The 21,693-nt window shown below is 38.4% G+C and overlaps 1 protein-coding gene across 1 annotated transcript in view; it reads right to left on the bottom strand.

Annotated features, from left to right (window-relative positions):
- Positions 1–21,693, bottom strand: part of Dync2h1 (dynein, cytoplasmic 2, heavy chain 1) — a gene marked incomplete in the record, with an annotated part of 251,163 nt that overhangs the window by 29,378 nt on the left and 200,092 nt on the right. The window contains 1 exon segment of the mRNA XM_013511077.1: positions 19,617–19,733. Coding sequence (XP_013366531.1) covers positions 19,617–19,733 — 117 coding nt within the window.

Here is a 21,693-nt window from a genome sequence, read left to right as displayed (position 1 = left end):
CTTCGTATTTTTCCAGAAGAACTGAAATCATCATACCACAGCAATACATGTGCACCTATGTTTCTAGCAGTGCAATTTGTAATAGCAAAATTTTGAAAACAACCCAAATGTCCACCAACTGAGAAATGGATAAAAAAGATGGGATATTTTCATACAGTGGAGTATTACTTAGCTATAAAGAAAGATAAACTAGAGACTTTTATAGGTAAATGGATGCAACTAGAGACCATATTCATTAGTGAAATAAATCAGATTCACATGTGCAAATATCATATTTCCTCCCTACTATAAGAACCTGAAAGAGTAAATAAAATCTGAAAGGTACAATAGATATTGTGAAAGGGAAAAGAAACTGCTCAAATAGGAAGGAGTAACTGGGATGAAGGAAGAAGAGGAAAAAGAAAGAAGGAAGAGGGAAAAATTATGTATATATACACACAGGATAGCTGGGATAATTGTACTACTCATATCTATTGGTTTATTGACGGGAACTGTTAATGTGTAATGGTTTGATTAATCTTGCATGCCTATATCTGGTTATAAGTGTAACCATTTTGAAGATGACATTGTGTAGTATAACAACCATTGCTAATATCCTATCACCATGTTTTGAAATTCTGTATCATTTTTATTGCTCTCTATGCTCTTTTACGTATTTGTTTTTGTTATGTTGGTTTTTTTAAATGAAAAACAAAATTTATATGTATATATAAGGATAGCTGGGATAGGTGTATTGCTGATGTATGTGGTTTATTTAGAGGAACAGTCAATGCTTAAAATTTTCCTTTTTCTAAAACAAGCTTTTTAAAAAACTGAGAAAATATAAATGACTGCATTGTTTGCTTTTGAAGGATTGCTTGTGACATCTGAAAGTCCACCTTGTCTTTTAAAACCACACTGTATTCAGAGAAAATCATTATCTGATCGTGGAGGAGCCAAGGAGCACACACGACGGCACTTATAAACTGTCAGCTAAGGGGTCTTCAGCCTACTTCGGTTAGGGTTAGGTGTGCATCCAGGGGGGCTTCACTGAAATACTTCAAGTGGGTTATGATTTTACACTTGAGTAAAATTAACGATCCATGGAGGTAGTGTTCTTTTCATTTATTGGTAAGTAGAGCTTTTGGTAAATGGTTCTTTCTCTAAAAGAATTTTTGTCAACAAAGGATATTCAAACTGTGGCTGGATCAGACCTTCAGAGGTTTGTTTGCAAAGGTCTCGGCAAGTGTGTCAGCCTTTATAGGCCGTAAGGTCGCAGTTCTGCTGCCGGAGCATGAAACAGTCATAAAGAATATACAGACACGTGGTCATACAGGTATATGGTTTAATAAATCAGCCCTTTCAGAATACAGTAGATATAATTATCGTATAATAAATGTTTAAATAAAGATGTCTTTGTGACATCTTTCAAATTCCTTATAATCAGCAGCAACAGAAACCAGTTTAATACCTTTTGGTTATGGAAGCAATCATTTTCTTTTTTTGCTGCAGCCGATGTCTCAGGCACTTTATTTGACACAAGACATAATATCTGACATTTACAACTTAAAGGAGAGAAGACGCACTTGGGCTTATGGTTTTCAGAGGCTTTGGTCCATAGCTGACTGGCTCCAAGGCAAAACTGGCGTCGTGGAAGGGTCTGGCAGAGGAAAAGCGACTCACACCATGGTAGGAAGTAGAAAGACCAGGGAAGCAGGAAGGGAGATACGTCCTCCCGAACATTCCCTTAGGGACCCAACTACCAACAACACACGCAGCCCTGGCTTCACAGTGGGTGAATCCACAGATGAGTGTAACGTTTCCATGATCCAACTACCCTCTCTAAAAGCCCCACCTCTAACAGCGCGAGAGTTTTCAAGGACATTCCAGATGCAAAACTGTAACAACCAGCTTGAGCTGGGTTTCTGATCACTGCAACCCCGAGGGTCCTGAGTACCTAAAGCACATTCTGGACGGTACTTTCCCCAGCAGTCACTATCACAAGGGTCAAAATCTGACATGCGTGCATTAAATTACATGTATCCCAAGTGCACTTCTAACAAGCTTATGGAAAGCGGAGGGAACCAAATAAAAAAGGAAATGATGCAAGTTTTATGAATTCAAAGATTCATTGTAGATTTCTGGCAGTCCATGTCACAGGCTAGCCTGCTGTCTTACTGTTCTATTTTATTGAACCTACAGCCAGTGATTAGTGGTCAAATAGTCTTAGCTTTCTGAATCTGTTCTAGTTGGTAACAACTACTCCATTCCATACCAAATTATTGAGTAGATCAAAGGAAACCAGAATAGTCTTATTTAACTGTGCATTTCATTCATTTTAGCTGCTATGAAATAAATAATGCTTACTTGAGAAAACAGAGTTCAACAGAGGACAAGTGTGTGATAATCACCCAATAAACTAATCAAATCATAAGTGATGAAAAACTAAAACAGAAGGCAAAATAGCCAGCACAGCAAGTAAAGTCAGTGTTGAAAGACAGAGAGGAGTGCTCTGGCAGATCTTTTGCACTGAAGTTAATGTGCACTATCACATCTCACTAAAAGAAAGTTTGAGGGAAAGCTAGGGAGGGCTAATACAAAGGAGATTTTAAGATATAAATGATCTGCTAATTGTATATGCCTAGAGTTTCATAGCTTTTATGTATAATGCCATGCCACTAACAAACCCTGAAGCAGGTACCTGTAGGAAGAGATACAACACCAGTAGACATACAGTGACACCTCAGTTCATGAACTTACTTTGTTCTACAATTTTGGAAAGGGTGGCCATGCTTCTGTTTGTGTAGGAAAGATGGCCGTAGTCATGTTTGTTCCCCAATAGATCTTGTAAACAAAAACCAAATTTTGCCAAATGCTTCTATTTGCAAACCGGATTATTTGCAAACAAAAATGTTTGTGAACCAAGGTAGCACTGTAATTGTCAAGAGAACTTTTAGTTTTATTTGTATTCTTTCATCTTTTATAACAATATGTTATTCACAAAAACTTCGGTGCAGTATATAAAAATAGTTTTTCTAACCGAAAGACTAGGTTATTGATAGAAAAGATGGCATATTAATAAAATCCCATTTTATTTCTAAGAACACGTCTTCAATAGCCTGTCTGTTTCTACAACTTAGAGGACAGATTCTGTTCTTTGAAGCTATAAAAAGAAAAAAAAGGATGCCACCTATCCCAGAACTCTGGTCAATGTAGAGGTCCATCCCAATCTGGTCAATGTAGAGACTCAGCCCCTGGCTTAAGAAATGGCTGGGGATGTAGTTTGGTACGAAGTCCCTGGGCTCAATCCCCAGTACTCGGAGGGAGGGCAGTGAGAAAGAAAAGATGTGGTCTAAGAGAGTAACAGAGTACCACACAGTCTTGCATAAAGAGGCCAAACACACACCGTGATATTGAAGTGGAAGAACGGCTAACATTCAGGGAATACACGAGCCAAGCACACACATTTCTCTAGCAAGTTATTTTGTTATGTTTTAACAGTTTCAGGAATACAGTGAAGTTGATGTGAGGGTGGTCTGGCTACAACACGCTACCCTATTGATCGCCAGGGTGGACTGGGCTGCTCTGGCCGGCTAGGTGGGTGTCCCGTTCCCCTCCCTGCTCCATGTGTCCCGCCAGAAGCCTGTGTGCTAGGTGGAAGGGGACGACCAGCCCCACTACAGGAGGACTGTTTCCTCAGTCAAGGATACAAGAGCAGCTGCACTCCCCTGCAAAACCTCCGAACAAGCTCTCAAGGAAGACGGTGAAGTGAGAAAGAACAGAATTTGAGAGTTTGGATCTGTTTACAGGAAAAAAATATGACATCATTTTGTTCAAAATGAATAGCTTTTCTTCCCCATGTTCTAACAATTAAATGATGCACTTTTTTCTTGACAGTGGAATGCTTTCTGGTGTGGTTTATGTACATTACTGACTCTCACACAAGAGTATAATCTATTTTACAGTTTGAGATGAATCCAATCACTATTAAATAGCAAAGTAGTTAATTTCTTAAACCTGAAAAAGTAGTAACATATAAGGGTATCCTAATTCACCTAAAGGGGATTGCTCAGGACAAACCTACAGGCCAGTGGAAAGTGGTATGAGATTTTTACAGTACTGAAGAGAAAATAGAATCCAAAAGAAAATAGGAATAGCCACACTTTTATCCATAAGACATACTTTGAATAAAAAGCAGTAAGAGAAAAAGGAGGTCATTATAAAGTAATAGTTGGCCAATTCAACAAGAGGAAATAATAATCCAAAGTATGTATGTACCCAATATTGGAGCACCTAAATATATAAAGCAAATATTAGGCTCCAATACAGTAATAGTAAACAATTTTAAAACCCTCCACTTTCAGCAAGAGACAGATCATCCAGACAGAAAATCAACAAAGAAACAACCGAGTCTGATTGTCCTTAGCTAGATCGAGAAAGGATGCAAATACAATAAAATCAGAGATGAAGGAAAAGCATTACAACTGACACCAAAGAAATACAATTTGAGATATTAGGAACAATGGACAAGTTCCTACACATCTTACCAAGACTGAAGCATGAAGCGGTAGATCAATAACAAGTAAGAGACTGAATAAGTAATGAAGTCTCCCATCAAAGGGAAGTCCAGAACCAGAAGGCATCACTAGTGAACTCTACCGAACATTTAAACAGGAACTAATTTCCATTTTCCTTAAATTACTAAAATGGGAAAGGAAAGAATTCAGAAACACACTCTAAGAGGCCATCCAATGGTCAAAACCAGGTAAGGACCAAAACAAAATAAAACAAAAAAATAAAATAAAACAGCAAAAAAAAAAAAAAAGAAAGAAAAAAGAAAAACAAAACAAAAAAAAAAAAAGAAAAAAGAAAAACAAAACAACAGGCCAGTATTCTTGATAAACAGAGATATCATATGTTAAACAATAATATTAGCAAGCTAGATCCAACAGCACATAAAAAGATTATTTGCCATGATCAAGGAAGATTCATCCCAGGATTACATAGATGGTTCAATATAAGGAAATCAATAAGCATCAAAGAAAAAATAAAGGACAAAATGATACGGTCATTCCAATAGATGCAGAAAAAGCATTTGATAAATTTAAACATCCTTTCATTACAAAAATGTACAACAAATTCAGTATAGAAGGAATATACCTTAACATCATAAGCCAACATATGACATTATTCTAAAAGGGAAAAAAACTGAAAGCTTTCTCTGTAAGATTTAGAATAAGACAAGGATGCCAATTTCCATCAGTTTTACTCAACATAGTTTTGGAGATGCTACCCAGAGCAATCAGGCATGAAGGAAAAAAGGGCATTCAAACTAGAAAGATGAAGTCAAGCTGTCATTGTTTTCAGATCACAATTATATACAGGAAACCCCCAAAATTCTACCAAAAAGTTTGATTTTATCAAAGTTGCAAGATATAAAATTAACATACAAAAATCAGTGTTGATCTATGCCAACAGTGAATTATATGAAACATAAATCCAAGAAAGCCATGTCCTTTATAATAGCGATAAATGTGTTTATCTGCAAGATGTACATACCTGGCTATAAGTATAACTAGTGAGTTGAGATTTCTGTAATGGAAATTAAAACACTGATGAAAAAATTGAACAGGACACACAAAAAGTAGGAAAATACCCTGTATCTATGGATTAGAAGAATCCCTATCAAAATACCAAAGGCATTCTTCATAGAATTATTTTAAAGTCCTAAAATTTATATGGAATCAGAAAAAATAAAACAAACAAACAAATAAACAAAAACTCTGCAGAGCCAAAACTATCTCAGGCAAAAAGAAGAAAGCAGAAGGCATTATACTTTTGTGACCTCAAAATATACCACAGAGCTGCAGCCACCAAGCAACATGGCGTTGGTATAAAACCAGACACAGAGACCAATGAAACAGAATAGAGTCTAGACATCAACAATTGATGTTTGACAAAGTTGCTCAGAAAATGCATGGATAAAGGACAGTATTTTTCAATAAATTGAGCTGGAAAAAATCAAAAATGGATGTCAATTAAAAGTGATGAGTAGAATAATAAAGCTAGACCCCAGTCTCTCACCAATTACAAAACTAAATTCAAAAGCCGGGCATGGTGGTGCATGCCTGTGATCCCAGCACTGAGGAGGCTCAGGCACAAGGATCGCCATGAGTTCAGGGCCAGCCTGGGTTGCATAGTGAGTTCCAGGCTAGCCTGAACTATGCAGTCAGACCCTGCCTCAGAAAAACAAAACAAAACAAACAACTAAACTCAAAATACATATAACATTTAAATGTAAGGTCTAAAACAATCGATCTACTAGAAGAAAACATAAGAGAAACACATTAGGACATTGGAACAGCTTTTTAGATAATAACCCAAAGGCACAAGAAACAAAACCAAAACAAACACCAGAAGCAAACATAAAATAAAATTCTCCCACACAGCAAATAATCAACAGGAGAAGACAACCCTGGGAATGGGAGGAAGTAATGCAAACGATGTATCTGTCAAGCTACTGATACCAAGAAAATGCAATGAACTCCAGCAACTCAAAAACAAAATAAGCAAATAATCTGATTTTAAAATATGCAGTAGACTAAAATAAATATTTCTTAAAGACATAAAAATAGCCAACAGATATATGAAAAACTGCTCAATACTACTAATCATCAGGGAAGTGCAAATAAAACCATGATGAGATCTATCACCTCCCACCAGTAAGAATGATGATTACCTAACAGACTAAAAATTACAAGCACTGGTGAGAATGTAGAGAAAAGGGAAATCTTGCATACTGTTGGTAGGAATATGAATTACAATAATTATATGGAAAACAGTATGGAAATAACTAAAATATTAAGAATAGAATTTCCATGTGATCTAGCAATCCTAGAACTGGGAACACACATCCACAGGAAATAAAATCAGTATGTCAAATGGACGTGTATATTCCCGCGTTCACTACAACACTATTCACAGTATACAAGGGATGTATTCAATCTAAATGTTCATGAACTGATGAATGGATGAAGAAAATGTGGTATACCATTTGCTGTAAGCAGAATGAAAACCTATGATCTCATTTATAATACATGGGTGGAAATGAAGATCACTATGTTAAATAAAATAAGCCAATGAAGAGAAGTTCTGCATCATCTCACTCATGAAGAATCTAAAAAGTTTCATCTCATAGAAATTGAATGGTGGTTGAAGAAACTGAAGTAGAATGGTGGTTTTCAGGGGACAGGGGGAGTTTAGGGAAGGGAAAGGATGGAGAAAGGTTGATCCATGGGTACTAAAGTGCAGTTACACGGGAGCAAGAAGTTATGGTGTTCTATTGCACAGTAGGATGGCTACGGCAAGCAGAAACACTGAAATGACACCCAGGATTTGGAGGTGGATGTATTTACGTCGATGGGCAGTGATCGGGATCATTCCTAAAATATCAGGCCCCAAAGGCTCAGGGAGAGAGGTTTTTATGGGATTGCAACAGGAAAGTACAGAGGTAGAGGACTTGGCTGTCTTTGATTGGTTCTTATAATATGTATCATAGTGACCAGTTATGCATCGCAGGAGCCAGCTGTTTCTAGGAGACAGAAACAACCAGAACTGCAACAGGAACTATTCCCTGACAACAAGAAACTAAACTATACTGTCTCGGGTGGAGGGCATTTTCTGTTAAAGGGTGACTACAGATAATAATGCGTACTGTACTCTTTTAAAAGCCTGAAGAAAGGATTTTGAAAGTTTTCACCATAAATGGTGTTCACTCTGATTTAAACATTATACAACCTATACATGCATCACCCCATTAAAATGTACAATATTTATTTAAGAATTAAAATTTTAAAAATATGAAAGGAGTAAACTATTGATAACCTAGTTTGCCAAAATACTGTCATAAATGACTTTTGGTTACCATCAATTTTTTCCTAAAAAAAGTAATAACCTGGTTTTCTGTTTTATTATACTAAATAACCTCCTGAAAATGTGAGGTATCCTAGCTTTTTGGTTTATAAAACTGATTTTAAAATCTTCTCACAATGATATACTAAAAAATTCTCGAAAATATTCTTTCAGAGTCTACTGAGTTCGTGGGAAAATGATGAGACGACCAAGTACTGTAATGATAATTGTCACTGCAATCACAACTCACATGGTAAAAAAGTCAAATCTGATGAAGAGTTACACACATATCCACAGTTAGACACACGCAAACATATAATGAAATATGAGGCATTGGAAACACAATAGAAAAAATGAAGTTACTAATGTCTATCTAGACCTCTTATTAAAAATTCATTAAAAGCACTGTAACGATCATTAACATTCCTAGAGAAGTAATTAATTTAAAGAAATTTCATTTGCATTCATTGAAACCTCCTTAATGTGCAGCTGAATTAGAAGTTTGAATGACCCATTAGTAATCTAGGCTCACTTCTCTATAGATTTATATTTTTACCTAATTAGAAAAGCCTCTTTGTTAATGACATCTTTAAAATAAATTCTAGCAAAATTATGCTACTCTTCTAGATTATTTAGTTATCAAAAAGATATCAAATTTCCAGATTATAGAAAGATTCTAGGGAAACTTCAACCTGAAATTATCTTTAAAATATATATTAATAATAGCAATTATTTATAGGCATTTAACTTATAAGTGCTTTAGAGGTATTAATCTAGATGTCATAATAATTATTATTTTTGCCATTTCTTAGAGCATATAAATAGGAAAAAATTAAATAAATGTACAGAATCATATTTAGAAGTGGAAGAGCTGGAATTTTAAACCACACAGTGGAGTTCTGTAAGCTGTGCTTTATTATATCATACTGCACTGAATTAATGGTAAAAATACCTTATTTCTGTCTTATTTCACAAACATATAATACCTGGCTAATACGGCTTTATAATGAATGATTATAAACTATGTTGAAATGAAAATTATATGAAAAAACATTTTTATAATGCAGAAGGTAGGGGAAAATTCATTACCATTCCTAGGGGTGTCACTCATATTCTTACGTTAAAAATTATTTGTCAGCAGACCCTGATTGAGCCTTATTCTTGTTTTTTAATTTACTTCCTAATGCTTCGGTGTAAAGTGCCTGGAGACCGCGGAGTGCAACACCTGTCCTGAATTGGCTCTCCTGCTCACTTGCCAGCGCTCGCGTTTCTCCCCCACCCCCACAACTGCCATGAAATGCCTGGGATCACTTTAATTCTTAGTAATGAAAAGCGATCCTATATTCAGTCTAAAAATGACTGAGGAAATGTCCAAATGGATGAAAACAGACTTGCTTCACTTCCTCTAAATCACCACCTGAGAAGACCGGCTGACCAGGTGCGCTCAGTTTCGTGACTACATTTGAAAAAGTGAAACTGCAAATACGTTTAGTGCCTACACAGTTTTAAATTCAGTTTTGTCTCTTATGAGTTGCAGCCTATTCACATTCTATTGTTCTTTATGCAAAACTGCTTTCCCCCAAAATGACGTGTTTGTTCTTATTGCCTCTGTGAAAGATGGATCTAAGTTTTATGATTCCAGGTGCATTTAACCCAAAATACATGAGCTCCACTTCCTATTTTCTTTGCTTTCAACCAATGTAAACACAGCTCAAACAAGTTAGGACAAGATATAAAACAAATTTTTAAAACTATGGAATGTAATTGCCTTGTATGTTCAAACCTTTTGAAGGTAAGTGGAAGAAGGAAAATTTCCCTGTGCAATAAAGGACTATGGCATTAAATCTATTTAGCTCTGTCAATTTAATTCCCGTGAAAAATGAGTTGAATTCACTGACATCTTTACTTAGTTTCCATATGATCAACAAGTGTGTTTTTGTCTCTTACCTGAATATTATTATACTATAATAACATTATTACTATATTATTCTGGATGCCTAAACTAAGAAGCCTAATAGGAATGAGCATTAAAATTTCTAGGTTTTACGTAAGATATTTTTTAGGAATTTCCTATTATTACAGATAGCCAAGTTAGGTAAAGCTTGACAGGCAGTTAGAAAAGGAGCAGGCCCAGGACAGAGTCAGAACTGAGATGCGGCAGACCACGCCTGCGCTTTGAGGTGACAGAAGCTGCGCCCCAAGATGGAGAAAAGCAGCTGGGAGCCTCCCCAGAGATGACAGCTCAAGGCTGTGCCGTGACTGGCACCGTTTGTTCCGGTAAGCCTAAACAATATAACGAACACATAGAAACAGTGTAAGGAACACATGGACAGATGAACTGCACCCTCCAGTCACCCCTTCCCCTTCCAGAAATGCCTTGGTTCTTCTCCATGCTATGCACCGTGCTGCAGACCCTGTTTTTTATTAGATCAATAGGAGTTAAGTGACTGTCTTGTAACCCTACAGCCTGAGTGGAGTCTGACCCAAGCTAACCGGTGATGTGATGGTACTTTACAAAATCCCCTACACAAACCGCCTCGCGGCAACCCACTTTGGGGACTCGTCCTGCCTCTCAGAGGATTTCTCTTGGTAAACTTTTCCTACTCTTGATCTCCTTTGTCCTCAACTCCATTTTTCAGCATCCAGAGACATAACCTTGGCACATCTAACAGGCTGGAAGTTACTTCCCTGTAGCACTGTGAGTATCTACTTAAACTGCAACAGCTCAGGATACATATTAACTTATGAATTTAAAAGATCTTTTAAAAATCAATAGTTATTTTATTAGAAGTCATGAATCTTCCCTGGCCCACAGTAGAAGGGATCCCAGGCAGGGCCTTGGGCAGCGCTGACTTTCCATCTCTCCCTAAAGAGCTACTGCTGCTCCCTTAAAGTGACAGTGGGAGATTCTGACCTCCTGCCCACTACTCGAGCCAGTGGGTGCCCCTTCCTCCCCAGCTGGCTCTGTGCAGAGGAGGGAAATCCTGTCATGCGGAACCTAAGTGAGGGAGACCATGGGCGCAGGAGTGAGCGAGCAGCAGCTTCATAAACTAATGGGCCAGAACCACACCCTCAACAAGGAACGGAAATAGTATTTTGAAACAAAACAGATAAACTACCTGTTTAAAATGATTTAAATTGGAACCCCAATCTTATAAATACTTCATATATTCAGGTTACAAAGTTATTATACTAAAGCCTGGTAAAATTTCAAATAAAAAGAGATAATCAAGCCAGATGCGGTAGCATCTGCCCATAATCTCCGCCACCAGAAAAGCTGAGATGCAAGAATTGCAAGTTCCAGGCCAGCCTGAAAAAGAAAAAAAAGAAGATAACAAAGCCCTGTCAAACACCAGCAAGACGCAGAAGCTGGGGTTGTGAAGGAACTATTATTATAATGTTCCAATGAGCAATTATGAAACTACTGCAACAAATAAAACTTAAATATTTCCTTGACCCTTTAGGAGAATCACCAGAACGAAACTGCCTCGCCCCCTGTGCCCTCCAATGCCCGTATTTTGTTGGATTCCTTCAGTTTCATTTAACACGTCTTGCTCAGCATTAATGTTCCTAGGGTCTACTGAAGTTGTCACACTTTTTTCTTTTAGAAGTCAAGTACATGTACCATATATATATTTAAAAACATTGTTACGGGGAGTTAACAGTTAAACTGAATCACGTCTTTGGTTTCCTTCAGTCATTTCCAGTCTCTCATTCTCTTAACTATCTAACATAGCCATTTGCTTGCATTTTTAAAATATGCTATCTTCCTGCCTTCCTTCTAGAGTTTTAAGATTTTTAATGTGGAAAAGACTCCTGATGACTTGGGAAATCACATATCCATTTATCATTGAAAATGACACAATGTCCACTCACAAAAAATCCTAACTGGTCTTTTCCTTTTATAAAATAGCTTTTACTTTTCACAAACAGCAGATAATGAATCCTAACTTAGCTACAATATTTTTGGATCCCTTAATTTATTAACTACTACTGGTAATACAGACTTAATTTGCATTTGCACTCCCTTTATTCACTAGAAACAGTTTAGGATCCTCATTTCGACATGATGCTAGTCAACAAGCACTATTTTCAGTAGGTAACGGAAATATTAAGATGCAATAACCTCTGGGTCTACACCAACCATTTGTCCAATGACTTCTGCTTGCTGTTGTTCAAGATTTGTTGACTGTCACCTCCTGGGTCCTAACATCTTTGGCAAAATGTATTTGCTTTACCACATTATTCCGATGCTTCTAAATGGGTATGCTTACGGTAACTGTTGAAAAATATTTTGAAATCTTTAAACTGCTGAATAAATATTATCTATCGGCTGAAATAACACTAGTAGGTCTCTTTTCCACATCACTCATAAACATACTCTAATCATACAGATTTCTTTTTCTTCAACGAATAGTGCTAACTTTTAAAAAGGAAGAGGAAGAAGGAAAACATCTGAATGTAGAGAAAGCTACTTCAAAGTTAAGATATTCTTACCATGTACCTGTTTTTGTTGTGAAAAACAAGTCTGAAAGTTTCTGAGGGCTGCAATAACACTGCGGCATCTCACAAAAAATAAAAGAACAAAAATCAAGCTACAGCTGGGCTAGTGCCAACACACTTGAATGCCTATTACATCATCTAATGAGCAGATATATAAAGATGAAATCAAAACAAAGGTGTCTAGCCATTCTGTAGTACTCTATTTTGTTAAAATAAGCGAAGTAAAAAATATGAAAGATCATAAGGCTGAAATCTGAGAGCTGGATGGAAATGCAAAGTTATAAAGAGCTAAATGGAATAGCTATCTCCCATTTATACTAACCATGGCAAAAAGTGAGAACAATTCATATGTTCATTGAGCTAATACAACAACCAACCAACCACGCTAATTCCAATCATGAGGGTGCCACTCTCGTGATCTCAGCACCTCTCAAAAGCCCCACACCTCCAAACGTCATCGCTTTGGAACTTTGATGCACGCCATTTGGGGATGAAGAGGAACAAGCATTGAGACCTTAACACTGTTCTACCGCACTTTGCTCTACACTGTAGTATCTACATTCCAATCATGTTGACTTCCTTTCGGTGTTACTGACCCACACTCGCGCTCTTCCAGGACACTTGTGCGTGCTGTTTCTTCCGTGAGAAGAGTTTCCTCCAACTCGGCCTGGCGAGCCGCTTCTCGCTGTTCACATATCAGACTCAGTCTCACTTCTCAGGAAAGATAGTCCCTAACTCCCCAGTCCAAGGCAGGTCTTCTCTCTTAGTGTTTCCTAAAGCACTTGCATTCTCCTTTCACGGGGCCTGTAATAACTAGTAATAATATATGTAGCCGCTTATTTGCTTCATTGTTTTAATGTCTCCCTTACAAACTAACTGTAAATTCTATGGGGGTAGATATTATGACTATTCTATAAATTACAGTTAAGAAATGTTAGTGTTGGAATTTTAACCATATGTTTAGAAGCCACATTTTTATTACTGCAATCAATCAGTGATATTTAACACCAAGTCCTCAGCAGCACGGCAGCAGGCGCAGAACCATCCATTCAGAGAAGAGGCTGATGGAACCAAATGGGACGGCTAGGAGAGTGGACCCAAGTGCATACCAGCCTTGGCTAAACTCCTCAACAGATTAGCCTTAGAAAAGAAATAGCCAGCTGTAATAGCATAAACTGTTACTTCTAGTGGGAGCCTTAACAAACACTTGAAATCCTTGCCTCTTATTGCCCTTCTGCCTAACCCAGGCACGGAAAATCTTTTAGACCTTTCAGCGATACAACAGCCTGCTATAACACCTGTGCCATAGGCTTGCCACCACTGGCCTACACCCTGCAGAGTGATCACTCTGGAAGGTCCACTACCTAAAATAAGATGGTACTGCCCCTAAAATAAAATTTTCAGTCCCCATGCTGTAATCTGTGCTTCTGCCCCCACTTGGCTCAACGACACATCGCGATACTCTTCCAGTGTGCTATTACAATGTTTCACTCTTCTTTTCTCTGTGTGAGGAAGAAGGGAAGGGAGAGGGAGAGTTGCACTATTGTCAACCTGACTGGCTCCACAGCTACCCGAGGACTAGTTAAGTAGACTCAGGGGTGTCTCTCGAGTCATGGAAGTGGTCCAGCCCCTGGCCATTTCCTCCCTCATGTTGCTCCCTTGCTCTGCTTTCAGGCCAACATGAACTAAGCTGCCTGACCTGCCATGACCTGCTGCCACGATGTTGCTGCCTTGGAGCTGCTGACATGAACCGAAACAGCTGAGAACAGGAGACACACACACGTCTGCTCTCTTAAATTGTGGGTGTTAGGTGTTCCGTCCAGCAGCAGGAGAGCTGAAATACACAGGAGGTATGTGAAGGCACAAATCCAACACCGGAGAATTGGTAAATGAACATTTCAAATAAAAGTTAGGGAAAGCAGAGAAGTAATCTGAGTTTCTATTCTTGGGTTGGGTTTTAGGTGGGAAATAATTTATGCTTTTGAAATCATATTCATGGTCTTCTTCTGTAATAGAAAAATATTTCTTGCAGTTTCAAACCAGGTGTTAGCAGCGGAGTTGGGGTATCATGTACGGCAGCAATGAAATCAGACGAGCTCAGTGAAGTTAAGCAGGTGGAGTAAGGGACACTATACACATCCTAGGAAACTTCACACAAGAAAGCGTAAAAATTTCAAAGAATACAATGCGAACAGAGCTGTGTTCCTTCCCTTTGAAATACTTCCCTAATGTTTTCATGACCCAGTTCTTGTCCCTAATCTTCTAAGATCCGTTCCTTTCACATGATTCTAATTCCTAAAGAGCGGCCTCTGAAACACTGCTATTCTCAGCTCATATGAACTGACAGGCAGAAAGGTGTGTGTTTTTCTGAAAGGAAAATGCAGATGGGGGCCCAGGAGGTGCAGAACCAGTTCCATCTGGGGAGAAAGAAGAGGAGAGTGCTAAAAGGGAGGAGGATGCTCTGAAGAAGTCCCCCACCCAGTGGAGAGATTTCCTGCCCACTGTCTTACTGGACCCCTCTTCTCCCATAAAAGCCCTTACCGGCCCAAGCCCTGTAAGACAGAGATTTGAGGAACAAAGAAACCCCTCCATCTTCTTTAGGGCCGGCTTTGAATAAACCTACTTGTTTCCACTAATTTCTACCTCCCAAGTGTTTCAAGTCTTTCTTTGAGAGTAAGAAACTTGAAGTTTGGCAACAAACGGAAAGGAGTTAGTAGAAGAATACCTACTCAGTAATGAGAGCAAAATTACAAGACTGGTTTTCTTGTGAAAAATAGAAATAAAAGTTGTGCTTCAGGCTAGATCTAATGTGAGGTGTAAACAACATGGCCAGTGTAAATTCAGTAGACCCTGAGGAAATTAAAAGAAAATAAGGCAACAGAACTGTGTTGTAGTCTTCAATCTCACCCAAAGTCTGGAAATCCATATTCCACAAAGAAGAAAATCCATATTCCACAAAGAAGAAAATTCCAACAGAAGAACTGTTGATCGTACATTTTAGGTAGAATAAAAAAAAAAAAATAAAGATAGAAAAGAGATAGTTAAGTCAATTTTAGAATTATATTTTTAAGAAAAATTGCAAGCTTCAGGACAAGAGTTACCGAGTTATCCAAATATTTTTTCCCTGCCAGGAATCTTGCTCAGAAATAAAAATTTCCTAAGGGTCTTAAGACAATAACCCCTTACCTGTACTGTTACCTGTAAACCATGCTTTTCACCTTTGAAATGGGCCATTACCTTTCCACTTGAACTGCCATCCGAGATAGGAGATGAGGGTGTGGCAAAGCGGCCTGGGGAAGCAGGCGTGGCCTGTTAACTCGGAGACCCCTGACACCTGTCAGGACAGTTCCCAAAGCCCTGCACGTGCACTTCTCAGAGCTCCAGCAGGTTTTCAACAGGATGGCCTAGACCTGACCTCACCCTGAGGCATGCGATCCGTCTCTGGGAGACCTGTATGTAGAACTTACCCCGGGTTTCTTCCAGCATAAAAAAGGGCAGCCATGAGGGGCAATGCTATCGTAACTTTTCATGACAGCCCACGCTGTTTCGCCTATGCTGCTCTCTTTTCCTATTTATTCGGCCCAAGCTCACACTGCAGAGCCAGGTTCTCTCGCACTCCTCAGGTGACTTTCTTAAGTAAACTTTGCCATTGCTTTTTGCTCCTTCTGTTCAATGCTTTGTTCGAGATGAGAAGCACTGGAATCCAATTCCCGAAGGAGACGGAGCAACCCTGAACCCAACAAGCAATGTTTAGCTGCGGAGCCACTTTTCAGAGTTTAACCTGTGACTGTGTCATCGCCCTTCACTTGATAAGAGCCATTTGCTTTCACCTGTGAAACGAACCCCTTCTTTCCACAGGTTTTTCACTCCCTAGCCACACGCATACCCAGCTGGAGACCAACGAGCCTCTCCTTCTTCAGGGCCCTACTCTATTAAGTGTGCATTTTTAAATTCTGCCTCATGAACCTCATGCTCACTGATATGTCTTCAAAACTCTTTTTGCTATAATGGAAGTCAGGGAATCTGCCTCATGGCAAAGACCGTGACTTCAGTGTGATTACTTGCACTAAGGCCGATTATGGCATGGCCAACCAGCTGAGCAAGTGGCTGTGACTGTCAATCATAGAGATTCAGGACATAGGAGCAGGATACAATTCCCAAGCCCTGCCCCCGGGACCAATCAGAAAGTGCTGTCTCCAATTCTGCTGGTGAGAAATCAGGCAGGTTTTGATAGGATGGCCTAAGATCCGACACCAACCTGAAGAATGAGGGCTACAAAAGCTCTCTGCCATTAACCTCATGGCCACCATGAACTGTTTCTGGCCTGCTCACACTCTGCTGACTGTACAATACACCTTCTCCTATCTTTAGTTGGCCAGCCCTCACTCTTTTCCTACCTTTAATAAATATAAAACCTCACTATCTTTTCCTTGTGTCTTACCCAGTTGTTTTCCTGGGACACCAAGGACATGGTAAGAGTCTACAGAACGCCAGAATCCAGTAACGTATTTCTTGTCAAACCCAGCCAGGAGATAAGCAGTTTTGGGAGGTGAGAAAAAAATGGTGAGGACTCAGGAAGTTTTCTTATTTCTCCAGAACAGCTCCTTAATGCGTCCTACCACGTGGGTGCAGGACACATCTGCATCAGCAATGGGGTTGCCATCTGCACCCTGTGCTGCACTGCTCTGGACCATGTCTCTAGGGGTTGGGGCTGGGATCTGTCTGCTTTAACATGTTCATGATGGGGCCATAATTCATATGTCTCATTGCCAGGCAGCTTGCACCACCCAGTGGTACATGCATGACTGTCCTTTGCTGCCCGATGGGCTAACTGGTCATGTACCACCAATGGCTCAAACTGGCAGGAATTTGTTAAACACACCCAAGTCATCCAAGGCTAATCAAGGAAAGAGCTCCTGCTTTGAGTGCCAGGAAAATGGGCAATGGGCATATGACTGAGCCATGCCACCAGCCAGGCCCTGCCCTGTGTGTCAAGTGGCCAATGTGAGTGACTTGTGGCACTGGAAGATTGATCCAGCTCCCACAGAGTGGGTAGGCCAGCCAAAACGCTCACCTCCTGCTCCGATGAAGGAGACCAAAGGGGCCTAGGGCATCTGCAATGTCCTTGTCCATGGACATCTCCATATCCTCTAAGGAACCTTGGGTGACCCTGGACATCATAGGTAACCAAATTCAATTCCTTATAGATACAAAAGTAGCTTACTGTGTTTTGACTACTCTGGAAAACTGTCTTCTAAGATCTTTAGCCATAACTGGGGTTGAGGGGAGCCCCAGTCAAAACTTCTTTATACTTACTCTGACATGTCAATTTGAAGGTCAAACATTCGATCATGAGTTTTTAACTGTCCCACAGTGTCCTAGTCCCTTACTACAAAGAGATTTACTGGTAAAAATGGGGCAGTTCTCTAATTCTGACAAAAAATTTAGGAATAAAGTACCATCTCTATTCTGCATGGAGACTTAGTCTTCAATAAAGATCTAAAGAGCCAACCAGATCCTAAAGTGAATTCTAGCAAAACCTAGACAAGAGACTTCTGAGTTTTGGCTTTGACTGCTCCCCAATGGGCCTCATGAGGATTCAAAATACCCCCAAAAAACTGAGTCTATTTGAGATATTACATAGGAGACCTTTCCTATATTCTGATATGGTAGTGGACCCAGAGACCATAAGACTCTTACAATATCTTATTAATCTGGGCCAAGTACAACAGAGTGTTAAACTATATGGGAACAAAGTTCTGCTGGTTCCTGGCATAGGAGGGCCACCTAGTGTTCACACTTGGAATGAAGTGCTCATTAAAACTTGGAAAAGAGGCACTGCTTTAGACCAATGAAAACCAAAATGGAAGGGCCCCTGTTGATTGATCCCTGCCACACCCACTGCAGTTAAGGTAGCAGAGACAAATGGCTGAATTCACCTTTCTAAAACAAAGCCAGCCCCACCTAAACTGTCTGAGGAAAAAGACCACCTGAAAGAGAAAAGTAACTCTTGTGAAGCTCTAGAACACCTGAGGCTCTTCTTCAAAAATCAGGACTTCAGCACTGCTCCAAGGTCAGATAAGTAGAGTCATAATGACCCATAATCTACCACAGATTAAATGGGCACCTGTGTTGGGACACCTGTTTTTAATTAGATCCATAATGTGGGTAATCTTGCTAAGGTAAAGCTCTCAGGCTCTTAGTAGTTTATCTAATATCCCTCTCTGCCATGCTTTATCCCGCACAGGAAGCATGAAAATAAAACTTAGACAACTTGTCACCAATAATAATACAGAAAAATGTTTCTAATTGCTGTATCTGTCACAGTCCACCTTTTAAGACAGACTAGGAAACATCTGATCTGCTTCTTCCCATATTTGGCTTCTGCATCCTCAACATAATAGTAAACTTACCCATTCATGACTTCAGATGGTAATCCAGACTATAGCCCTTGGCTCTCCTGACAAGTTCATCAAGCTTTCTCCTATTGACCAGGAAGCTCAACAGTCTTTGATATATAGATACTAATTCTTCTTTTCATTGTCTTGACAGGTTTTTTTTTTTTCACTGAGCCAGGGAATGCCAGTATCCCAATATAGTAAATAATTCCCCAGTAGGTAGGGCCTACAGCCCCTATCAAGCAAAAGTAGCTATATGAAGACAGAGACTTCTACAATCTCAACATACCATAAAGAATTATGGAGATTTATGTTTTCCAGGGAGAAGGGAGGCAAGATATTAGGGTGTGGCCAATCAATTGACCAAGTGGTATGACCTGTCAGTCATGGAGATTCAGGATACATATGCAGAATACACTTCCTAAGCCCAGCACCTGGAGTCAATCAGAAAGTACTCTCTTCAGTTTTTCTGGTGAGAAATCAATCCGTTTTTTGATAAAACATCTTAGATCTGACATCAACCTGAAGAATGAGGGATACAAAAGACCTCCACCATTAACCTCATAGCCACTGTAAACTCTCTCAGTGGTCCATTCTCACTCTCAGAGCATACTTTTTCCATACCTTTAATACATGTAAAACCTCGCTACCTTTTCCATACATCTTTCCCAGTTCTTTGTTCAGCACACCAAGGAGGTGAGAAGAGTCTACAGAACCTCAGAATCTGGTAATAGTAAGACTCCAGCAGAAGAGCAGAACACAGAGTTAGAATGCTAGCAAAAAGGATCTGAAGAAAAAAATGTGTGAAGAATATTCACTACTAACCTGGTTTAGTTTCTTCCAGAGACTGAGAACAGGAGAAAGTTCATTAGACCAAATTTCTCTGTCAAATTTGGAACCAGCTGTTACTGATCTGCCCAAGATCTTCAACTGTGAAATAACCTAAAGGAGGAAAATAAGGAGCAATAAATGAAAATAACTCCAAATAGGGAGAAATGGTATAGATAGAAAACCAGACATATTTACTTTATACACATAATTATCAAATATGTTATAAACAGGTTTTAATCCTATTGTGTCTGTACATTTGGCTTCATATTTTACTATTTAAGTAGTTAAAGTTGAGGGAACCCATTAAAAAAATTATAAAACCAGGCATCACAGTACATTCCTGTAATCCTAGCATTCACAAGGCTGTGGTAATAGAATTCAAAGTTTGAGGCCAATAAGGGCTAGACAGGAAGTTCAAGGGCAGCTGCACTACATGAGACCCTTTCTCAAAAGAAAAACAAAACAAACAAAAAAACAGAAAGAGTTATACATTATAAAGCTGCTTCTTCATGCAGAGAGCTTTAGTTACCCATTACTAATAACCTCATGGTATCTAGCTGTTCATTTTTAAAAGACATGTTTTTTAATTTAATGTATTTAAAATTTGTAATTTCAAACTGCTAACAAAGACTGTTTCTTTAAAATGTAAAGTGACAAGAAAGATAAATGGTCTGGCAAGAATAAAATGGCAAACCAATTTTCAGTAATTACTGGTTGGTAAGAAACTATTCATGAATCTAAATTTTAATGCTCTATATTAATTTTAAGTAGCCATTTCAATGTTTCCTCTATATACAAGACTCCAATGAAAGAAATATAGGTCAATTAATCAAAATGAAGCAAGGTAAATAATCATTCCTACCTAGAACTCTCACTTCTGTAGCTTTCTTATTACTAGCTTCTATGTTATCACTCTCATTAAAATCATTTCATTTAACTCTTATGGTGTTAATGGCTCCCACTTTAAGAATATTAATCAACTTCCTTAACCATGTGCTGAAAATTACTCAGAATATTAACAAGTATGCTAAATACTGTGTCACAAATGTGTCTAAAATCAGTGAGACATCCATGACTGTTTTTTCATATTTCAACATATATTAAAATTGTGCTATCTTACTCATAACATAAAATGAATCCAAAAAAAAGTATATGTTTTCTTAATGCAGCATTTTAAACTTCAACATCTCAATCACACTGACTACTTTTCTGCTTTTAAGTTCTGAGAGATGTAAGTTCTTTTCGTTTTCCACAAGTTGGGTTAGGTTTCATAGTTTGATAAGTTCTTTGCAAGCAAAACTTGTAATGAGGCTATAAATCTTTCAGAATGAATGTACTACTTAATTATTAAATATCTACAATCATGCTCTTAAACTCAAGTTACTCTTGTAACTTTTGATTGATGTCCTAGTCTTAAAAAACTATGGTGATTCAGTGTTTGATATGGTTTTTCTGATAAATTATTTTCATTTGCTCAAGCTGAACTCTACAACAGCACCTAATTTATCAGCTTTGCTGGACTACAAAACATCACTAGTTGTTAGAATGTGTGGTATTTTAACTCTAGTAACATTTGCTACCACTTATTTGTGTTTTAAATTTGTCAAACACGACAGAAAATAAGAATACAAAAAGAAGTATAAAGAAAAAGAGTACAAATAGTTTTTATACATGATGCTTAAAACTATTTTAAGGAAAATGTATGCCAGCCCAAAAGGGTCATGTTTTCTATTATAGAAAAACAACATATGAAGTTTTTATGCTTAAAAAACACTACTATAATTTTTAAAGAATAGAGAGTAATACAAAGAATTTTTATTAACGTGGACAGGGTTTAAGAGTAGAACGTATTTCATTTCTATAAAATCTAACATATTTTTATAAAGAACAGATAAAATGATTTTCTGTTTATAATATTTTAAACCACTTAAAACATTTTTCTCAATAATACTGCCTTACTATGGTATCAAAGGTAGATGAAATGTATTATTACCAGCTTATGTTATCTTACTGGCATCTTTTGGGGATCTTTACAGACCTTATGAATTATAAAGAAGTCTGCCTCGTAGGC

Source organism: Chinchilla lanigera, unplaced genomic scaffold (assembly GCF_000276665.1).
Source record: "Chinchilla lanigera isolate Chin_1 unplaced genomic scaffold, ChiLan1.0 scaffold00011, whole genome shotgun sequence".
In the NCBI taxonomy this organism is placed as follows: Eukaryota; Metazoa; Chordata; class Mammalia; order Rodentia; family Chinchillidae; genus Chinchilla; species Chinchilla lanigera.
This window is presented reverse-complemented; position numbering and strand designations above follow the sequence as displayed.